Below are 19321 nucleotides of genomic sequence, written 5' to 3' on the forward strand. Positions count from 1 at the left end.
ATATAAGAAGAATGCATTTCGAATTTGAATTCAAAAGTACTTAAAGTCAATACAAAGTGCTCAAAAATATTCTTCTTCATAATCTCAACTATACATAAACTCCAATTGACTTATTACTTTTATAATTAGGTAATTTTGATTTTTCTTTGTAAGTCTTAAACTTAATCAATAAGCTTTGGCAAATTGTATTTCCTAATTTGATTATCTGCTTAATTTAAAATTTTGTATAAAAATGCTATTATAAACCTTCTATATGTTTAGAAAAATTTAATTCAATTAAATTTATAGATGGTAAAAAAAAATCTAATAACTCTATTAATGTTACTTGACCATCTACTTGAAAGTTGATGCAAATATTCTAGTAGTGATTTCTCCCTTTTTAATTATTAACTTTAATTCAAAATTGGTCTATAGCTTGATTTTAAAGTCTTCTTCTACTATGCTAATTTTTACCTTGATTCAACTAATAGATCTTTAAATATCATAGAAATCCTACTCAACTCTAAACTACCAACTTTTGATATGCTCTTATATCAAAACCTAGATATCTCTCAACCACACTATTAGATTAATACAAAATTTTATATAAATTTAGCACATCCAATCAACTAAGCATTGTTAAATTTTAATCTATAGATATGACACCAACTGCATGAATTAGTTGAGAGTGCTAGCCCTATTTATATTATATAAATTCCAAGTCACCAATATGAGTCCTAATTTTGAACAAAAATTACAAAGTCATTTCAAATCCTATAAAAACTAACCTGATACATTTGAAATAAGCTTAAAGCTAGCTCATGAATTCCAATTTTTGATCTTTGAATTAATTCTTATTTTGCCTTAGGCAGCCGTTTTAGTGGCTGGAAGTCTGATTTTGACCTTGTCCCACAAATACTCGACCCTTGAGTACCAATTCAATTTATTCTAGGATTTTTTTTAGTCTGACCCTAATTTCAATTTAATTTTAATATCAACCATACTAATTATTTACCTCTTTTATTCTATTTTTATTAATTTATGGCCTTTTTAAGATACTAAAAAAAATTCTATAGTTTAAAAGGTAAAATTATTGATCAACCTTTAATCTAATAGCTATTAAGATAAGAAAATAAATTAAGAGGCTTTTATAAAAGCCACATTTAAATGACTTGAATTACTATTGAATCAAGATGATTAGATATTAATTAAAATTATATTTTTTATCATATAGTTGTATTACAACATGATATCATGTGGTTGAGAACTTGTACAATACCTAATGAAGGTCTTATTCTCTCCTAAGAACGTTCTTTTTATTTTATAATAGATATTAGTTTAGGACCTAAATATCACAAAGTCTATACTTAATAAATTCAAGAATCTTTTTTTATTTTATAGATGAAGAATTTGTTGAAAGTCATCATATATTTTTAATAAAAAAACTAAATCAATACATGTAGAACTCATAAATATTTGTTTGTTGTCTTTTAGAGATATTATCTATAAAATTCTTTCTATAAAAGTAATAACTAATAGTCATAATAATTTGTAATATTTAATATTATTACATCTTTATCTAATCTAATTATTTTAGGTTTATCATGGCTAAAAAAGTATAACCTTAAAATAAATTGGATTAATTGTAGTCTTGACTTTTTTGAGAGTGTAATTAAGAGTTTTTTTAACCATGTAAAAATTCATAAGTCTAATACAATCAAACTCGTATTTATAAAAATAAGAACTCTTTTATATGTTTTAAATGAAGAATCACCTTGTGTTATTTATGCCACACTTATTTTCGAATGGTAGAAAGACTTTAAATGGTATTCTAAGTCAATATTAAGATTATTAAAATATTTGTGGAAAAAAAAATGTAGATACTCTTTTAGAATATTGGCCCTCAAATTATTCAATTGACCTTTATGAAGAAGCTCTATTACTATGTAGATCAATCTATAATTTATTATAAAATGAGTTAGTTAAATTCAAGGAGTATATTAATGAGAATTTAGCTAAGTATTTTATATGCCATTCAAAAACTCTTAGAGAGGCTTTTATCTTATTTATTAAAATAAAATAAAATAAAAATAAAAATAAAATAAATAAAATAAAAAATGAATCATTGTAGATGTGTGTAGATTATCAAGGACTTAATAAGATTAAAATTAAGAATAGGTATCTTCTATCTTTGATATCCAAACTTCTTGATTAATTAAATTAAGCCAAGATCTATACTAAAATAGATTTATAAAGAACATATAATCTAATATGCATCAAAAAACAAAATCAATAGAAGATTTGTTTTTAAAATAGATACAAGCATTTTAAATATAATGTCATGCCTTTTGGATTCACAAATATATTAGATATTTTTTAACATCTAATAAATGATGTCTTTTGAAAAAAAATTGATAACTTTATTGTCTGTTATTTAGACAAAATTTTAATCTATTCTAAGGATACAAAAGAGTATAAGTTTCATATTTTTTTAATGTTATAAAAACTTAAAGATACATGATTATACACCAAGATAGAAAAGTGTATATTTTACACTATTGAAGTTGACTTCTTATGATACATCATTTCAAATGATGGCCTTATGATAGATTCTAAAAATGTCCAAACTATCATAGTTTGGAAGATTCTTAAAAAAATAAGATTTGACTAATTTTTTTTAAAATTTATCAATTAATATTGGATCTTCATCAGGAATTTTTTTCAAGTTGCAATTTTACTTACACATTTGACTTGTAAAGGTAAAATTTAGTAGAAAAAAAAATTGAAGTATCTTTTAAAGCTTTAAAGATAATTTTTATTTTTGCACTAATCTTATATTGCATCAACTTCTCCAACGCATTCTTCATAGAAAAAAATGCATCAAACTATAATTTATAAAATCTTCTACAAAAAATTCATATTAAATATAGATTTCTAAATTATATTATTGTAATTTTATATAATCTATTTAATATCTTATGAACAATATAACAAGTCTTTAACAATCAAGTCTTTATGTGATATTATAGATCTTATAATTGAACTTCATTGTGGACTTTCTTTTAAGCACAATATTGTCACAAATAGGAATAAATGACAAACTTCATTATATTGATTTTTATTTTTAAAACTTTTTAGAAATTAAAATCAATTATCAAATCTACAACAAAGCATTTTTTGTAATTATAGATTTATTTTAAGAATAGCACTATTATCTAGAAGACTTTTTAAGTCCATTGATTATTTATATAAATCATAAGAACCTTAAATATTTCATATTAGCACGTATCTTAAATTATTTTTAGGTCTATCAAAATATATTTTTCTCAAAAGTTGAATTCAAGATTACATATTGGCTAAAAAAATAATAAGATTTATTATATGTCTTTTATAGACGTTCTTATATTGTGACAAAAAAAAATGTAACTTTTAATTAACAAAGAACTATTCTCTTAAAGTCAAAATAATTTCATCTTTGAGTAATAAAAGCAATAATAATTATTAAATCAATTTTTCTAAACTAATTTAATCAAGTATGTCTTTTAATTCTCTTATTTATAATATAAAGTTTTTTTTTTTTTAAATCTCATCATACTTACAAGTTTGAAATCAATAACAATCTATTCTATTTTAAAGACACTTATATGTTTAAGAAGGTGAAGTATAACTACATGCTCTTCAAGCTTGTTACAATTTTTTAACTACATAATATTTTGGATTGTGAGTCCCACCAATGGATCTTAATTGATGGATTAGTTAAAAATATAGTATTGAGTCATTTAATGAGATAAATACTAAGATTAGAGAGTCTTTTTGACTATTTACATAGTATTAGAATTTAGAAGTATTTATAAGTATAAACGTCTTATTAGAAGAAAAGTTACAAAAATGGAGTCTTAGTAAGTCTTAGAGGTAATTATCTTAGTTGATTTAGTATTTTCACTCATTATTGAATATTAATGATTAGTAATTGAGACCAATTTCTATACTAGCCTCATATCTATATGTATTACTTACAAAAATCCTATCAATGATTAGTTAATAGTTAAAAGAAGCATGAAAAAGAACTTCATGTCTTTTAAGTTACATATGTAAAAAATAGGATTTTTAGTAGATTTAAATTTATTTTATTACTATAAAAATCAAAAAAAATAGAAAAATACAGTATTTTATGGATATTAGTATTATAAAAATATTATATAATGTTTTAGAATTTATTTAGGATTTTTTTATGAATTTTTAGAGAAAATTTTAAGATCTTGGTAAAATTGAGTTTTATCACCTTGAGAGCCACTAAGAAGAAATGAAACAAGATTTGAAGACTATACAAGGATTTTATGCTAATTAGGTATTTTTGAACATCATGGTGAAGTTAAAAATACAAAAAATTAGTTTTACTAGTAGAAAATAGGAGGACCAGCAACTAGTATAGTCCTTGTTTGAAGAGAGGTGCACAATTTCTATATGGGTTGTAGCACCTTAGGTATAGGTAGGAAGACAAGACTAAGGCCTCAAGGCCTCTTTAGAAAACCAAAATACACTACTTGTAAGCCTTAGTGAAGTTCGAACTCCTAATTTCTTAAGCAAGTTATCCTTGAGATAAAAATTATTCACTTAATTTTTCTATTATTTACATTCTATCTTTAATCTATCATAATTTACTCATAGTAACTTAAAATTACATGATTTTTATGTCATTGAAAAGATTAAAAAATTACATATCTAAAAATATAGTTTTTACTTTTTATTTTTATTTTAACTATGTAAAAACCTAGAGAACAAACTATGACTAGTTTTGTAGTGTACAATTGCTTGATTGCACTTGTTTCACTTGTTTGGTGTTGTCCTTCTTTGTTCCTTGTTTATTGCTACTTCTACTTCTCACCACCAATTACAAGCAACTCTTAATTGAGGCCATCTTGTAGTTTGAGATGAAAGAAAAATTTACCCTCACATAGATATAATAAGACCTTAGAATTGATCTGAAGAGATTTTGGGTAGTTTTAAATGTAAAAAATAATAAAAGGCTTTGTACAATCATATGATATTTATTCAAGATCAAAAACTCTTTTTTATTAATCTTACAACTTCTATAAATACTATCTATATCAAAATAACTATAAAATTTCTATTTATATGGATTTTATGACAAATCTTTCAACCTTAAGTTTATATGATTTTATATTCATGATAGTAGTTCTTTTTACTAATATATTTTGTATCATGTATAAAATCTATTACTAATAAAGAAATAACTAAGCTTTTCTTTGATAACATCTATTTCTATCATAGATTATCTAAGGATATTATATCTAATAAAAGAACTCAATTTATATCAAGTTTTTAGAAGATTCTTTTTAAAATATTAAATATAGATATAAAATTATCATTGATTTTTCATCCTCAAATGAATAAACAAATCAAATGGGTGAATCAAGTTCTGGAGCAATATTTGAAGTATACTATCAATAACAATCAAGATGATTCAACAACTTTTTTTCTATTAGTAATTTTTTTTTATAATAATATAATACATTATTCTATTTAATAAACATATTTTTATGCTAATCATGGTTATCATCCATAATTTTATATTTTTGACTTCTCAAAAATTGATAATCATACAACAATAGATTTTACAAATTTTGTATTAGAATTACATACAATAATGAAGGTACAATTAAAAGAAACTAAAGAACAATAAAAGATCAATGTAAATTCCTATTAAAAAAAAAAACTTAAATTTCATGTTGGCAACAAGTTATAGTTACTTTATTATAATATTAAGACTAGCTATTATTGTGAGAAGTTGGATTATTGTACACTTGGAACATTCTTTATATGTGAATAAATTAATCTAGTTGCATATGAATTATACCTACCAAAGTCTATGAAGATCCATTATATATTTCATGTGTCTTTTTTTGAACCATATAAGATAAAGAATTTATTTAAAAAAAAAACAAATACCATTGGCTTTTGTAGAAAAGAATAATAATTAAGAGTTCAAAGTGGAAGAGGTTTTAGATTCAAGGCAATGCCTACTGAGGTTAGAATATATTATTCATTGGTGTAGATATGATATTAACAAATGCACATAGGAGCAAACAAAAAATCTTAAAAATATAAAGAAAAAAAAATAAAAAAATAAAAAAAAATAAAAAAAAATCAAAGCTTTTTATCAATTGCATCTATCAAAAAAATGAAGAGATAAGCAATTCCTTACTATAAAAGAAAGAATGTTTAGGATTTAGGATTTAGGATTTTTGAATAGGATTACATTGTCACAGCCTTCAAGTCAATGTAATAGGGATAAAATAATATTTTTTTTTTGAATAGATGGCAAGATACAACATATTTGGTATCACAATTTCAATAGAGACTTCAAATATTTGATAATTTTATTAGAGGTAAAAATGACTCTTGATAGTATTATTCATATTTTATTTGAAAGAAGTTACAAAGGCTTCAAAAATAATCAAATAACATGGTGGTCTACCTACCTTAGAATATGACATTATTAATGGCTAAAAAAACCTATTAACTACCTTCAAAAGAAATAAAAATTAAAGTATGTGGAAAATATATTTTATTAGATTTTGAACTTCTTCAATATGTAATTAATGCTCCTTATGGAACTTGTCTTTAGAGAGGAGAGAAATATCACAGATATACATATTTATTTTAATAATTATCTAGATAATATGAATAAATAGAAGTAGATTAAAATTAATAAATTTTATAATATCTTATAGAAAATCTTTATAAAAGCTTTATAGACACAGTTGTGCATTTATACATATCTATAGGTAATTAATAACTTAAAGTTTTGGCCAAAAAGTTGACTAAGTGTTATACATGTTGATAATTTATGATACAAGTTAGACATGTAGTGTGTATATATATATATATATATATAGATGAAGTTAGACATGTATCATGCAAGTTGGATAGGTATTGAAGGATTTATAGAGCATTGCTACATAATTCCTAATTAGATAATATATATAGAGGCAAAAGTGAGGCCTTCTTCATTCTTGTCAAATTCTTTCTTGCTTCTAATTTAGTTTCAAGGATCTTTAGTTTTCTTGTCTTTTGGCAATATCTAATTTAGTTTATTTTTTTATTATAAATATTTAGTTTTTTTGTTATATTTTTTAAATAAAAGTCTTATTTTTTTATTTATATTCATCAAATTTTTATTTTTAACACATAATATGTTGATCAATTTATGAAATCTTATTGAAAATCTTTACAATCTCTTTTTAATATAACTAAAGATATGGCATATGTAATCAATACTAAGGAAGACAAAACGTTGATTCTTACATTATTAATAATAGAACATCTGATGCTTCCAACAATAGTTAAGAAAGGAATAATGTTATGTAGTAATATGGCCATTTGATTAAAATATATATATATATATATATATATATATATATATATATGTTTTTCATTATAGAATAGCCTAATTAAAAAGATATAGTAAAAAAACATAGATAAAAAATAGGCAAGTAGTAAAATCTTATAGTATTAAAATTACTTTTTATGAAAAAATATTGTACTTATTTTATATTACCATAAATAAGATAAATAAGGTAGATTAGAAAAATAAAGAATATTAACACATATAAAGAGTTAGGAGTTGATTTAAATAAAAATTACCTTGAGAAAATAATAATTAATACCCAATAAGGACCAATTGCCAACCAGAGTCAAAATTAGACCCTAAGGCACAAAATCAAGTACCTATATTATTTTTGGGATTCCTTTGTCAATCAAAGAGTGGAATTTGAGAGCAAACTTGAGAAGAGATTTTTGAAAGTTGGTTTCATATCATGTGGATTAATATAGATATTTTTAGGGATTTTCAAAGTTAGTAATATACTCAATGGATTTAGATTTTGAGAAATAAAAATATATTTACAAATTTGAAGGTTTTGTAAGTTTTATTGCATATTTATAGATGAAAATTTGGTGGTTTGTTGTGCTTTTAGTAAATGTGTGTAAGAAATTTGAAGTCAATTGAATGAATAGATTAAATAATATAAGAGTTTTATAGATTATGGTCTTAAAAATTAGAGATTAAAAGTTTGGTGAGGATTTCTAAGATATCTATCAATCTGCCAACTTGATTGAAATACAATTTTGTTCAAAGGTAGTTAGTTTGACTTCCAAAAATTTTGCCAAGTTTGGGATCAATTGAATTGTGAAATTAAGAGACCATGGTTTAGAAATGAAAACATCAAGATTAGAGAAAGATGTTGGTTAACACTTGAACAAAGTTTAGAGAGTATCATCTAATTGGTATGTGCAATCATCATCAAATTTGTTATAATTGTTGCTAACTTAGTTGTTGCAAAGTTATCAAATTTTAAATCAAAAGCAAGAATTCAAATATTAGTTTTTGAATTTTCAATCTGCTATAAGATTTGTTAAGAATTAGTTTAAGATTTAGGATTTACTTAAGAATTAATTAAAATTAATTTAGGATTTATGATTTCATTAGGATCTAATTTAGGATTAGGATTTGATTAAGATTTGATTAAGATTCGATTAAAATTTTATTAAAAATTAGAATTTCATTAGGATTTGATTTAAAATTTGATTAAGATTGATTTAGGATTTTATTAGAATTTATTGAAGCTTACATTAAAATTTGATTAGGATTAAATTAGGATTTCTATTTTTGATATTTTTATAAAAATTCTTTAAGATATTTTTATCATATATATATTTTTTAAAGATTAATTTAAGGTTTTTTTATATTTCTTTTGTAAGTGCTTGAGACTTATTTTGGATTTAATTAAATATTGATTAACATTTTATAATTTAATTGGAGTTTGTTTAAGATTCTATTAGAATTGTTAGGATCATCTTATTGCAAGTTCTATTTTTTCTTTCATAGCTAGATTTCTAGTGCATTCTCAAGGAGACTTTATGTAATACAACATTAAAATGAAAGTTTGTTAAGAGCACAAATCTAAGCAAACTTATTAAATGTACCCCCATTTAAACTTTTCTTGCGCCTTATTTAAGGACAAGAAATAAAAGATGGGAATAGAAATAAGAGAGGAGGGAACATAAGATGGAGAACAAGGAACAATAAAAGAGAATAATGACATGGAACAAGAGAGGAGAATAGGGACAAGGGATTGGAAACATGAACAAGGGATTTTTAATGAGGTATAGGAAATGGAAACATGAAACAAGAGATGAAAACAAAGATATGGGATTCAAAAAAAATAACAAAGACAAGGAATGGATAGAATCAATCGTGAAATGATAAGGAGAGGTGTGGCTTTAACAACATTGAGGTGTAGCTTTATTATATATATATATATATATATATATATATTATTTAAAATAATATTTTATAATTTTATATTTTGATATTACATATAAAATATATAGAATAATATATGTAATAATATTTTAGTAGAATTTAAATAAGTTATAATCTAATTTTACATATATGAAACCCTAGCCCCGGCAGCCGGCGGCGAAGGCTAGGATTCCCAGCGCCGGGCCAGGGCTGTGTTGCCAACGGGACCAGTTAGGTGCCGGGCAGCTTGCTGAGGCTGCCCGTCTAGGTGGCGGGCACCTGGGGAGGGCAGCCGGATGGATGCAGGGCACCCCCACTTGAGCTAGACGGATGGACACACGGGATCCGTCCGTCTGCTCACGTCTCAGTCTGGGGGTGCTTTCGAACTCTTTCGTCGCTGTCTTCAACCAACTCTTCAAATCGAAGTCTTCCCTATTAAATAGTTGGTTAAAGCCTTCCACGTTTCGAGGTCTGAACCATTTGTACCTGAACAACGCCCTAATCTTCACGTCATCGCTACCAGACACACGCCAAATCTGCATACTCTGCTTCATGAAGGCATTATTTTTCTGATGTGCTGCATGATTAGCCCGTCTTGGTTTGAAGCATCGGTCACCTGTATAAATCGGTAACGTTTCCTCGGAGCGAGCATAGGTGAATGCGTGACTGGAGAAAATCGTGGAATGACCTGAACTTGAGGCCGGGTTAGGACTGTTGCAGGCTTTATTATTTGCTCAATCGGTTGTGTGCGGTTCCGTACTCTGAATCTTGTAATCGCTGAACTGATGAGTACTGCACCAGACCACCAGTGAGCAAGGTCATAACATCTAACGCAGCGCTTACGTCAGGGAACATTGATTCATCGGTTTAGAGGTTTCGCCGGAGCCAAGAGGTTTGGCTAAGTAGGTTTCGTCATGGATTTGTGGAATTCAATTCTACTTCATTCACCGCAGCGGTATACATCTGGAGCCGTTGGGTCCAGTGCTCGTGTGCTAGATCCTGAATTTAGGAGATCATGGGCTTGGAAACAGGGCATTATCGTTGAGCCTGACCTGAGCTCCGCAAAGAGATTCAAAAGTGAAACTTCCCTCGTGAGGTATAGCCTAAAATTCAGTATTACTCCAAGGGCCTTGAATGGTCAGGCATCAGCTCCACAGAACAACGAGGAATTCATCCCAGTCCATTCTGATCCAGAAGATGCTGCGGTCCGAAGATTGCTGGCCTCGCCATGCTCAGATGTGATCCTCAAGGTGAAAAACTCAGGGTCTTTACATCGGTTATTCGAAGGAGAATTCGTGGAGAATTCTAACCGCTTATTGTACAGGCAAATGTTCGTGATTAGATCATACGAAGTTGGAGCAGATAAGACTACCGATATTACCACTATCATCAGCTTTTTTCAAGTGAGCTCTACTCTTTAGTTCTGGAAATAATGGATGATATGTGGGTGGTCATTGTAAACTAAAAAGCACAACACAAAAAGTACTTCAAAATGTATTATTCTTTCGCTACATTTTGAAACATCAGTTGCATTGTGATTTATGACATTCGTTTCAAAAGAAAGAAGCCAACTTTAGGATTTCATGAATACAAGTGACAGAATTCATGAACTGTTGAGCACAGGTCTAGAAAGAAATCAAATTATTCATCGGTAGTAGTAATAGTATACTGAGTTTTGTGCTTTTGTTTAAGCGACCCTCTAGATTTTCCAATTGGTATGTGACAGGAAGTGTCCTTGTGCCATGTGCAATTAATGGGGATTAAAGGAGATGGATTTGGGGCTACGAAGGCCATGAACTCTCAGGGGCTCATCTGGGTGGTTTCTAAAATGCACGTGGTAGTGGAGAAATTCCCCAAATGGTAAGAATTCTACTGAAAGAATCCATTAGCAAACTTTGAGGCTCTGACACCATGAATGTAAACTCAACCTTGGGCGGAAAGGATGGTATTTGGAGGTCCCACATGAGGAATACAGCAAACAAACTACGATTCAGGCCAGTAAGGAAGTGCAGTTGCATCGAAGTGGCTGAACTTTTCTTTCTTACGTTTTCTTACCTCAGATCTTGTGTGAGAATTGCGAATATTATGAGTAACACCGGTTGACTAGATATCACCCATTTCATGGAAATGAAGAATCTCACTGCCGATGATCAATGGAGATTAATCGTGATTGAGAACATTACTGTGCCATATCTGCTGCAGGTCGGACGTAATTGTGATCGACTCTTGGATTGCTCGCTCTGGTAAGAATGGAATGCGCCGGGACTGGATTGTGCGTCGTAGCGACACAAATGAAGTGCTTATCCGGGCCACGAGGTAGCTTGACAGTAAACAACTTACCAGATGCTCAGTAAATTTTAGCACCAACTACACTAGGTCATGAGTTTTTTTTTTTTTTTTTTTGTCATGGAGGTTATCATCTAATCCAGAGACTGAGTCAGTTGCAATGATGTGCAGCAATTGGTGCAATATGGACTCCAAAACGCGAAGAGTTTGTAGGATGCCGGACACAGTTCGAGCAGAGCTCGATCCTTTCTTTGAGGACGAGCAATCTGCGTTTCAACAGAAGAATATGCTTTCCACCAAAATAGTGAAGCTTGACAACCTCACGGCCAAGTACGTGAGCTCCCCGATCACGGTAACGATCAATTCCAAACAAACTTTGTGCCAACTTTCGGATCACATAAGATCATGCAAACTGGAGTCACCTGATGTAAATGTGCAGTCTTGCAGGGCAGATCTTGATGTGAACCAACACGTGAGCAACCTCAAGTACATCATCTGGGCTCTTCAGGTACCACCAAATTCGTCCTGTTTCCGTAGCGTCCAATTCAACAATATTTGTTAGGGCAGTTTTTTCACAAATGCCAAATTGGATTGCAGAGTATTCCAGACGATCACATAGAGACACACAACTTGGCAAGCATCACGCTGGAATACAGACGCGAATTAAGTAAAAGCAAAAACGTCGTCGAGTCTCTCACCAGCTCCAAAACAGCTACTGAAGAAGTGCAACCCTTTGCAGCTTCAGTGCCTTCGCAGGGCTTTTGGCTTTCCCCTAGATGCGAATATACTCATCTTCTTCGAACCCATGACTCCCAGCAGCTCGAAATTGTTCGTGCCAGAACGACATGGCGCCCAAAGTCGTGCAACACAGCACCTCTCGTCGTGGCCGGCAATTGAGCTTCAAGTAGCAAGAGCTTGACACTAATATCTAGGAACCGAACCTGAGATTTTTTATCTTAAATACTTCACTTGAGTGGATAAATATGTTTTGGGGATTAGCTTTTGATATTTGAGTTTTCCAAAAACAGTTACATGATTTGCCACATTTTCTTTTAAAAGAACAGGCGGTTTTATCAACTTTAGCAAAATATATGTCGTTGAAAGTTATACATACCATTTCATTATTTACATGTTTTATTTTTTCAATCATCGGTTATCCAAGATTTTGGTTAATCAGCTATTGTGTTACTAAGTGTTATCACACATATGTATTAATAGAAAACTACAGAATATTACAAAAACCTTTAGATACGTAAAACCAAGATAACATACGCAGAGAATCTCCTCAATCTAAAACATGTTGAACTATTTATAAGTTTTACAAATTTCAAACTATAGAATGATATAGTTTTAACAACTACAGCATAATACAGTTTTAATCAACGCATCAGATCTCACTGCGGATGAATGAAAACCCTAGATTCTACGGAAAGGTGCCATACGCAACAGAGACCTCCACGTCAACATAAGTTCTTCCAGGGGAGTCACGAATAGTAGATTAGGGAACCGAGCGAGGGAGAAATAAACCGGGAAAATATGAATTTCCCTCGCTTTTTTCAATTCCCTCCAGTTTCTCTCACCCCTCCCCCGCCCCGCCAAACCCTTTCCCAGGCCCCCGCGCAGCGCCTTCTGGTTGCAATGTTGAGATTGCGTTCACGGACCTTGCTTGCGTTGGGGAGCAACTTGGAATTCGAGCAAAGGCATGCTGCTTGTTCTTGTTTTTATCGCAAGGTATGAAAATCCGTTCTTGTTGGTTACCTAGTTTTTCCTCGATTCGTCGTTTAGTCAATTGTGACTGCGGCGCAAGAATGAGAGACCTTGCAATATCGTGTGGCTCGAAGAGATTCAGTTGAGGGAGCGAGCTTGGAGCGGTATGTAGGGGGTCGGAGTTGGCTTTTGGTGACTGTGGATGTGTCTAGGTGTTTGATTTGAAGTACTTGCAAGGGTTTTGCGTCGTGGGTGAGGCTTGGGTAGTGCTGGAGTTGGTGGCAGTTTGAAGGGAATGTTAATTATGTTCGTTGTGTTTTTCACTATATTCCGTGTCGTTTTCATTTATTTTGTTAATAAATACTTGTAGAGGAAGTTCAAGTGTAGTGGAGGATGAGTTTCTCCGGGAAGGGTAGTCGAATCTCGTTGCACTCCAAGTTTCTGCCTAATTTCTCGCGTGTGAGTTTGTGCTTTTAAGAAATATAGCGTCTTGTTGTCAGTAGGGGCTGAGATCTGTGACTACCGATAGAGCTGAGGCAAGTGGGGATTTCAGATGGCATTATGTAGTGATTTTGCTCTATTGCGCTAGTGAGGGTTTGAAAGACACCTTAGAAGTGCGGGATGTTGGTGCTGAGGTGTCCAAGATTATGGTCTGTTGCGGCAGTGTCTTAGATTCAGGGTTGACGCTTTTGTTTTTGTTACTGAATGGGGCGAGTGTCGTTACTTCCGTCAACTACATATCAGTCAGCGAATTGGATATTATGCTTGATAGTTTTAAAATACCTTACACCCTTTCTTCTCTTCACTTTCCCTTTTTTGTTTTTGTCTTGAGTACAGAGGAGCTGCGAATGAGCGCAACAATCTCTGCACGTCATTTTCGTCTTCTGAATGAAACGATATTCGTGCTACATGAAGTTCTAAATCTTCTACTGCTATTCCCGAGTAGTCACTCCGACGGATTATCTGTCTTCTTCTTGAGTGAAGGGACAACGACAAGGTGTCACAATGGCAGGCGAGGGGTTGAAAAAAGAAAAGTGCGAGTTATTTGACCTACCACCGCGTAAACGGTTTAAATTGCTAGAGGAGCAGCGTAGAGAGAAGGAAATGGAGTTGCAAACGCGCGACTCGTGTTGTAATGACATTACGAATTATCCTTCCCATGGGGTATCTCCGAAGAAACTGGCATTGCAGGAGCTCCTTATGCTGGATAAGGAGAATCACAATTATAAGCAACGGAGAGTAAAGCGGCCTTTAGTGCAAGCAATGCCGCCAGTGCCACCACGGCCTGTCGCCGTCAAAAGAAAAGATCCTCCATCATTGCTTATGCCGATTACTGCAAGGAGTGCATCGCCAATGATGAAGCTGAAGTCGCCCGCTTCCGGTGCGTTCAAGAGCTGGGGTGATCCTCCTTCAAAAGGTTCCTTTACTGAGATCAAGGGCAATTTGGAGGTTCACCAGCCAGCAAATGTATCGTCTCCAGGATCCAGTCAATTATTCAGCGAAGCATCTGAAGATTTGATTCGTAGGTCCGTATGCTATCAATCAGATGTTCCGAGAAAAGAATCTCGTGCTGCACATCTAAAGACTCCGACCACATGGGTGATGTCGAAAGGTGTGACATGCTCAATTAACAAGGCACAGGAAGATGCTGACACGATCGTGTGTGAGAGCCCTTCGCCTAGTTCCTACACATCCAGCTCAGAAGAGGATATGACAGAGAAGGTTGTGGAGTCGGTTTCCATGAACACGACATCGTTTCCTCCCATGGTGCCAGTCGGTCTCAACGTGTTGATCACACGAAGCGAAGATACTCACCAGCTCGCGACTGAGATTCAAGAGGATAGTCTCGTGGATGAGGACGTGATGGCAGCATCTCAGACTGCTTATCCTTCCACTAGTGATGATATGATGAAGGCTTCTACTTTTTCTGTTCCCATGGGCCAAGGTGTGAACAGACGTGGAATAGAATCAGAGACTGAATCTTCAACTGAAGCCGAGGTTAAGCCTGTCGACGCTGAACAATCTGTGTGTTTGGACGCCACCAATACTGCTGCTTTAAACGTCAAGACATCAATCCAATTGACAAATGGCGACATTCTGCTAGCGAAGGATGGCGACAAGAATCGTCCATCCTTGGATGCAGGAGCAACAATTGAAACTACTTTGCCAACCATGGTGAATGGGTTAACCTTGCGAATCCCTGCCGATGGCTATGAACTTAAAGTAAAGGAAACCAAGATGGAATATCCATGTAAAACATCGGAGGAGAATCTCAAAGCATCTACCACCGGTAGTATAATTAGAGAACCAGATGCTTGTTCTCTCACCGCTTCCTCTTCTATAGTAGCGAGTGTCAAAAGTGCTGGAACATCAAGCAATCCAGGATCTTCGGAGGGTGTGACTGTTACTACTAACCAAGTGAAGGACAATTTGTGTGAAAAAAGCGACAGTGATTGTCCAGCAAAACAGCAGGAAGAGCAAACTCCCCAAGTGGCGTCGGATGCTTCAGATGATTTCAATGGAATTGGGGTGCAAGAGAACCAAGAACGAAAGGTAGTAACGACCTTGGTTGACCCACTTGCAATCAATGAGGGAGATAGGATATCAGCGACTGACGCGCTACAAAATCTTATGACGGGGCAAGAAAGATTACTCGTTGATTTGGATCGGCGTATGAAACGCCTTTTTAAGCGAATGCTTGGAAGGGAGGGTTGCAAAGGGGGTGACTTAGAGCAAGGCAGGAGCAATTCTTCGTCAAATTCTTTTTTGGCTTTCAGTGAGATGGAGAGTTTTAATTCTACGGTCGAGGACGGTAGGAAACTGATAGATGTGGCTACCTCGAAATTTCAGGACCTACGGCAATTATCAATATCTTGGAATGATGAAGTTGTTGATACGAGAAGTGCAGAGGACTGTCAAGTAGAACCAAGATCCATCAACAACGGAGTGGTGCAATCCCAGAATTCTTCATTCGCCTTTACAGTGAGCTCCTGTAAAGCTTCTCAAGGTGATGAGGTTTTCCCATGTTCGGAGAGTCCAGAAAAAGACAGTCCAATTCCACCTGATTTAAAAACCTCAAGCTTCAGATTACAAGAGCAGTCCCATGAATTGGTCTGCAAATCATCAAAAGAAGACAATGGCTGGGATTGGGAGATGGATGTACCTAATTTCACTTTCGGTATGCGAAGTGGAATGACACAACGTGTGAAAGCACCTGGTCGATGGTCAGACAGATCAAAAGTCGAGGCCACCAGCGTAGATGAAGACGAAGATGATGATGGCGCTTGCGATGTATGCCGCAGCGCCGATGGCACCCCATCGGATCCCCTTGTTTATTGTGATGGATGTAATGTTGGAGTTCATGCCAACTGTTACGGCAACCCCCTGCATCATGAAGTCCCAGAAGGAGATTGGTTTTGTGTTCAATGCCAGAGCAGAAGCCCGGATTCTAGAAGCTGCTGTCTGTGCCCAAGATCTGGGGGTGCTATGAAATTGACTACCGATGGAAACTGGGCCCATTTATCATGCGCTATTTATGTACCCGAGGTATGTGCAATCTGGTGGTTTTGATGCCCTCAAGTTTTCATTGAAACTCTTGCTCCAGCAGCCTTGTGACGTGAAAAAAAGAAAAACATCCAATACATATTAATATTCTGTTGAACTCAGATTGGAACCATTTGTGGAGGCATATTTTTAGTGTATTTAGATCACAAAGTGTAGGTGCACAAATTTGCAATCACATTTGTTGTGCAGACTTAAGCAGTGTTGTTTTTAACACGGTGTATTTTTTTTTGTATAAAACTCAGGTATTTTATCGCCAACCAGATGACTTGGAGCGAATTGATACGTCGCATGTTCCCAGTAAACGGTGGCTTTCCACGTGTAGTGTGTGCAATTCAACCGGAGGTGCTTGTATCGATTGCACGGAGATTGGATGCACGTTACGTTTCCATGTTTCTTGCGCTTTGAGAAAGAACCTTGCTATGGAGTTTCGGGATGGCCGAAATGGTGCCATCGTTATCTCGTTCTGTGAGGAACATACGGCTGCTTGGGAAGAGGTACTTCCAACATCTTCCAATTACGTGTAAATAATTTGTATGTGGGTCAGCATGTTCTCAACCGAATCGTATGTGTAATTGCCCCGGCACTCAATACAGCTTCTATCATGATGATTTGTTTCAAATGCTGACTTTAATGGGGGGTTAACAGGATAGCAAAGATGTCTCCACCCATTTTTCGAGTTAAGCTGACGTCTTTCGTTGGTTGTTGGTTGCAGCAACAGGAATCTAAAAAGGGACATTCGAAGTACAAAATTGTCTCCCGTGAACCAAAGAAGATGAAAATGCCTTTGAAAATGAGGTTTTAAGCCGCGATGATGGTTGAAAAAGAGAATTCCTTGTTCGTATATGGCATTTGTTTGTTTCCAATGGTTGGGTTCCACGATGACCCTCAGCTGATTGTATCATACTCTGTGGTGCTTGGATTCCACCTTAGGTTTGAGGGGTTAGAATTCATATTTGATTTTTTAAGAGCATTGAGTCTCAATTTAATTCAGTGCGAACACAGTCTAGCTGTATTTTCGCTCAGCTGTGGCTTTGACACACGACTACTGCATCTTCATCATTATCCTGCTTGCTTCGAGTGTGCTTCTTGGAACATAAAATCAATTTGCCAGTAGTTGAAATGTACTTGAATTCATTTATTTGTTACTGACGTTCAAATTTCTACTGCCCCTTCTGGCAGAAAACCGCCCCTCTTAAAATCTTGCTTGTGGTATTGGAAGGTATATAATTTTTTGAAAATTTAGAGGAAATAGAAGCTTCGCTCACCTACATTTCCTGGTAAGGTTCTTTCTCAGTGGTTGTCATCTACGTTACATCCAGGCCCCAGTCTTTTTTCCATTTCTTTGAGGCAAACTTAAAAAAGAGGCCATCTCGTTGTTTCGAATGTTCTTCTGCGCACGTGTTCTCTTTCATGACTCAACTACCCCACTAATCACCGAAGACTAATTTTGCGTTTCAATACGGAACAACTCCTGTACCGTATAAAACAAGTTTTTGTTGGCTTCAATGGATAATTCTTCTCCACTTAAGTATGCCTCTTCAAGTTGAAGTCTGATCCTCCTAGCAACTAGCTGTGTATTTAATAACAACTATAATATCAACAATAATAAAAGGAAATCATCATTATTGACATTCCTCTTCAAACTTATCTAGTTCTAGGGGCAATTTGTCAGCAGCATGAACTGATCAGTTCATTACTTGAACTGGATTCCTGGCATGCAAGATAAAATAATATGCAATTCCAACTTCTTTCATGTCTGTATGGCACCAAATGGCTGGAGACCAGGAGAAGAGAATGAGAGTTTGTGCATCAGCAGACAGAGAAGACCCACAAAATAGAGTCAATGGTGCCAATAAGCATTCAGTCATGGGTGCCATGACTGCATGGCAATGTTCACCATTAGTGTAGGGCAAAAACCAATGCAAGATAATTACTGACTCAAAACCAAACCCAAATAGAATATGATGCATGAGATGGTGGTTTTATTGTATCATATTTTGTTCATTTCCAAATATATGTATTCATACATGCATACACACTCAAACACACATACTACCACCATAAACAACAGTTTCTACTTAAAAAAGAAGGGTGCAGATTATTATCACCATTACTGGTTTTGATTCTCCTCTAAGGCAAAAGGAAGGGTTGAGGAAGGTCAGGAGGCAGAAAAAAAGCCTGCATGGGGATATTGGAAGAAAGTGGTTAAGGCAATTGCACACCTGTGGCCATTCTGCACTCTCAAAGGCTGGAAATCAGAGGCCATGCTCCATATTTGTAAAGAGCAGACTGATACATACAGAATAACCTGAGGAGTGACTGAGTGCTTTGGGAGAGGCTGCAAACCCATGTCCATTTTTAGCTGTGCAGCAGCAGCAGCAGCAGCAGAAAAAGTAGCAGCTGAGAAGCTGAGATCCAGTACCTCCATGACCTCTCTGATGGCTGCATTGCTTGCAG

The 19321-nt window shown here is 33.6% G+C and overlaps 3 protein-coding genes across 6 annotated transcripts; all 3 read left to right on the forward strand.

The window, feature by feature from the left end:
• Window positions 1-9779: 9779 nt before the first annotated feature.
• Window positions 9780-11584, forward strand: LOC112292328 (oleoyl-acyl carrier protein thioesterase 2, chloroplastic). Of its 2 annotated transcripts, XR_016506735.1 has the most exons (3): window positions 9780-10710; window positions 11074-11167; window positions 11510-11584. XR_016506735.1 is itself a non-coding variant. In XM_090256468.1 (2 exons), the coding sequence occupies exons 1-2, from the start codon at window positions 10222-10224 to the stop codon at window positions 11169-11171; spliced, it is 627 nt and encodes a 208-aa protein (XP_090112594.1). In that variant the 5' UTR covers window positions 9780-10221; the 3' UTR covers window positions 11172-11566. The 2 variants fall into 2 exon arrangements, 1 of the variants encoding a protein (XP_090112594.1); XM_090256468.1 differs by having other exon boundaries at window positions 11034-11566.
• On the forward strand, window positions 11219-12490 carry LOC149987750 (palmitoyl-acyl carrier protein thioesterase, chloroplastic-like). Its single transcript, XM_090256112.1, has 5 exons — window positions 11219-11313; window positions 11510-11623; window positions 11765-11945; window positions 12033-12101; window positions 12191-12490. The coding sequence occupies exons 1-5, from the start codon at window positions 11219-11221 to the stop codon at window positions 12488-12490; spliced, it is 759 nt and encodes a 252-aa protein (XP_090112238.1).
• Window positions 12491-13152: 662 nt separating this feature from the next.
• On the forward strand, window positions 13153-17906 carry LOC112292159 (uncharacterized). 3 transcript variants are annotated; one of them, XM_024540355.3, is made up of 5 exons: window positions 13153-13324; window positions 14138-15853; window positions 16151-16846; window positions 17107-17358; window positions 17577-17906. In XM_024540355.3, exons 2-5 carry the CDS (start codon window positions 14306-14308, stop codon window positions 17664-17666), a joined length of 2586 nt encoding a protein of 861 aa, XP_024396123.1. In that variant the 5' UTR covers window positions 13153-13324; window positions 14138-14305; the 3' UTR covers window positions 17667-17906. The 3 variants fall into 3 exon arrangements, with proteins under 3 accessions (XP_024396123.1, XP_024396122.1, XP_073395157.1); XM_024540354.3 differs by having other exon boundaries at window positions 14138-16846; XM_073539056.2 differs by lacking the exon at window positions 13153-13324 and having other exon boundaries at window positions 13370-16846.
• The last annotated feature ends 1415 nt before the right edge of the window (window positions 17907-19321 follow it).

Source organism: Physcomitrium patens, chromosome 15, assembly GCF_059467195.1.
Source record: "Physcomitrium patens ecotype Gransden chromosome 15, ASM5946719v1, whole genome shotgun sequence".
NCBI classification, from domain to species: Eukaryota; Viridiplantae; Streptophyta; class Bryopsida; order Funariales; family Funariaceae; genus Physcomitrium; species Physcomitrium patens.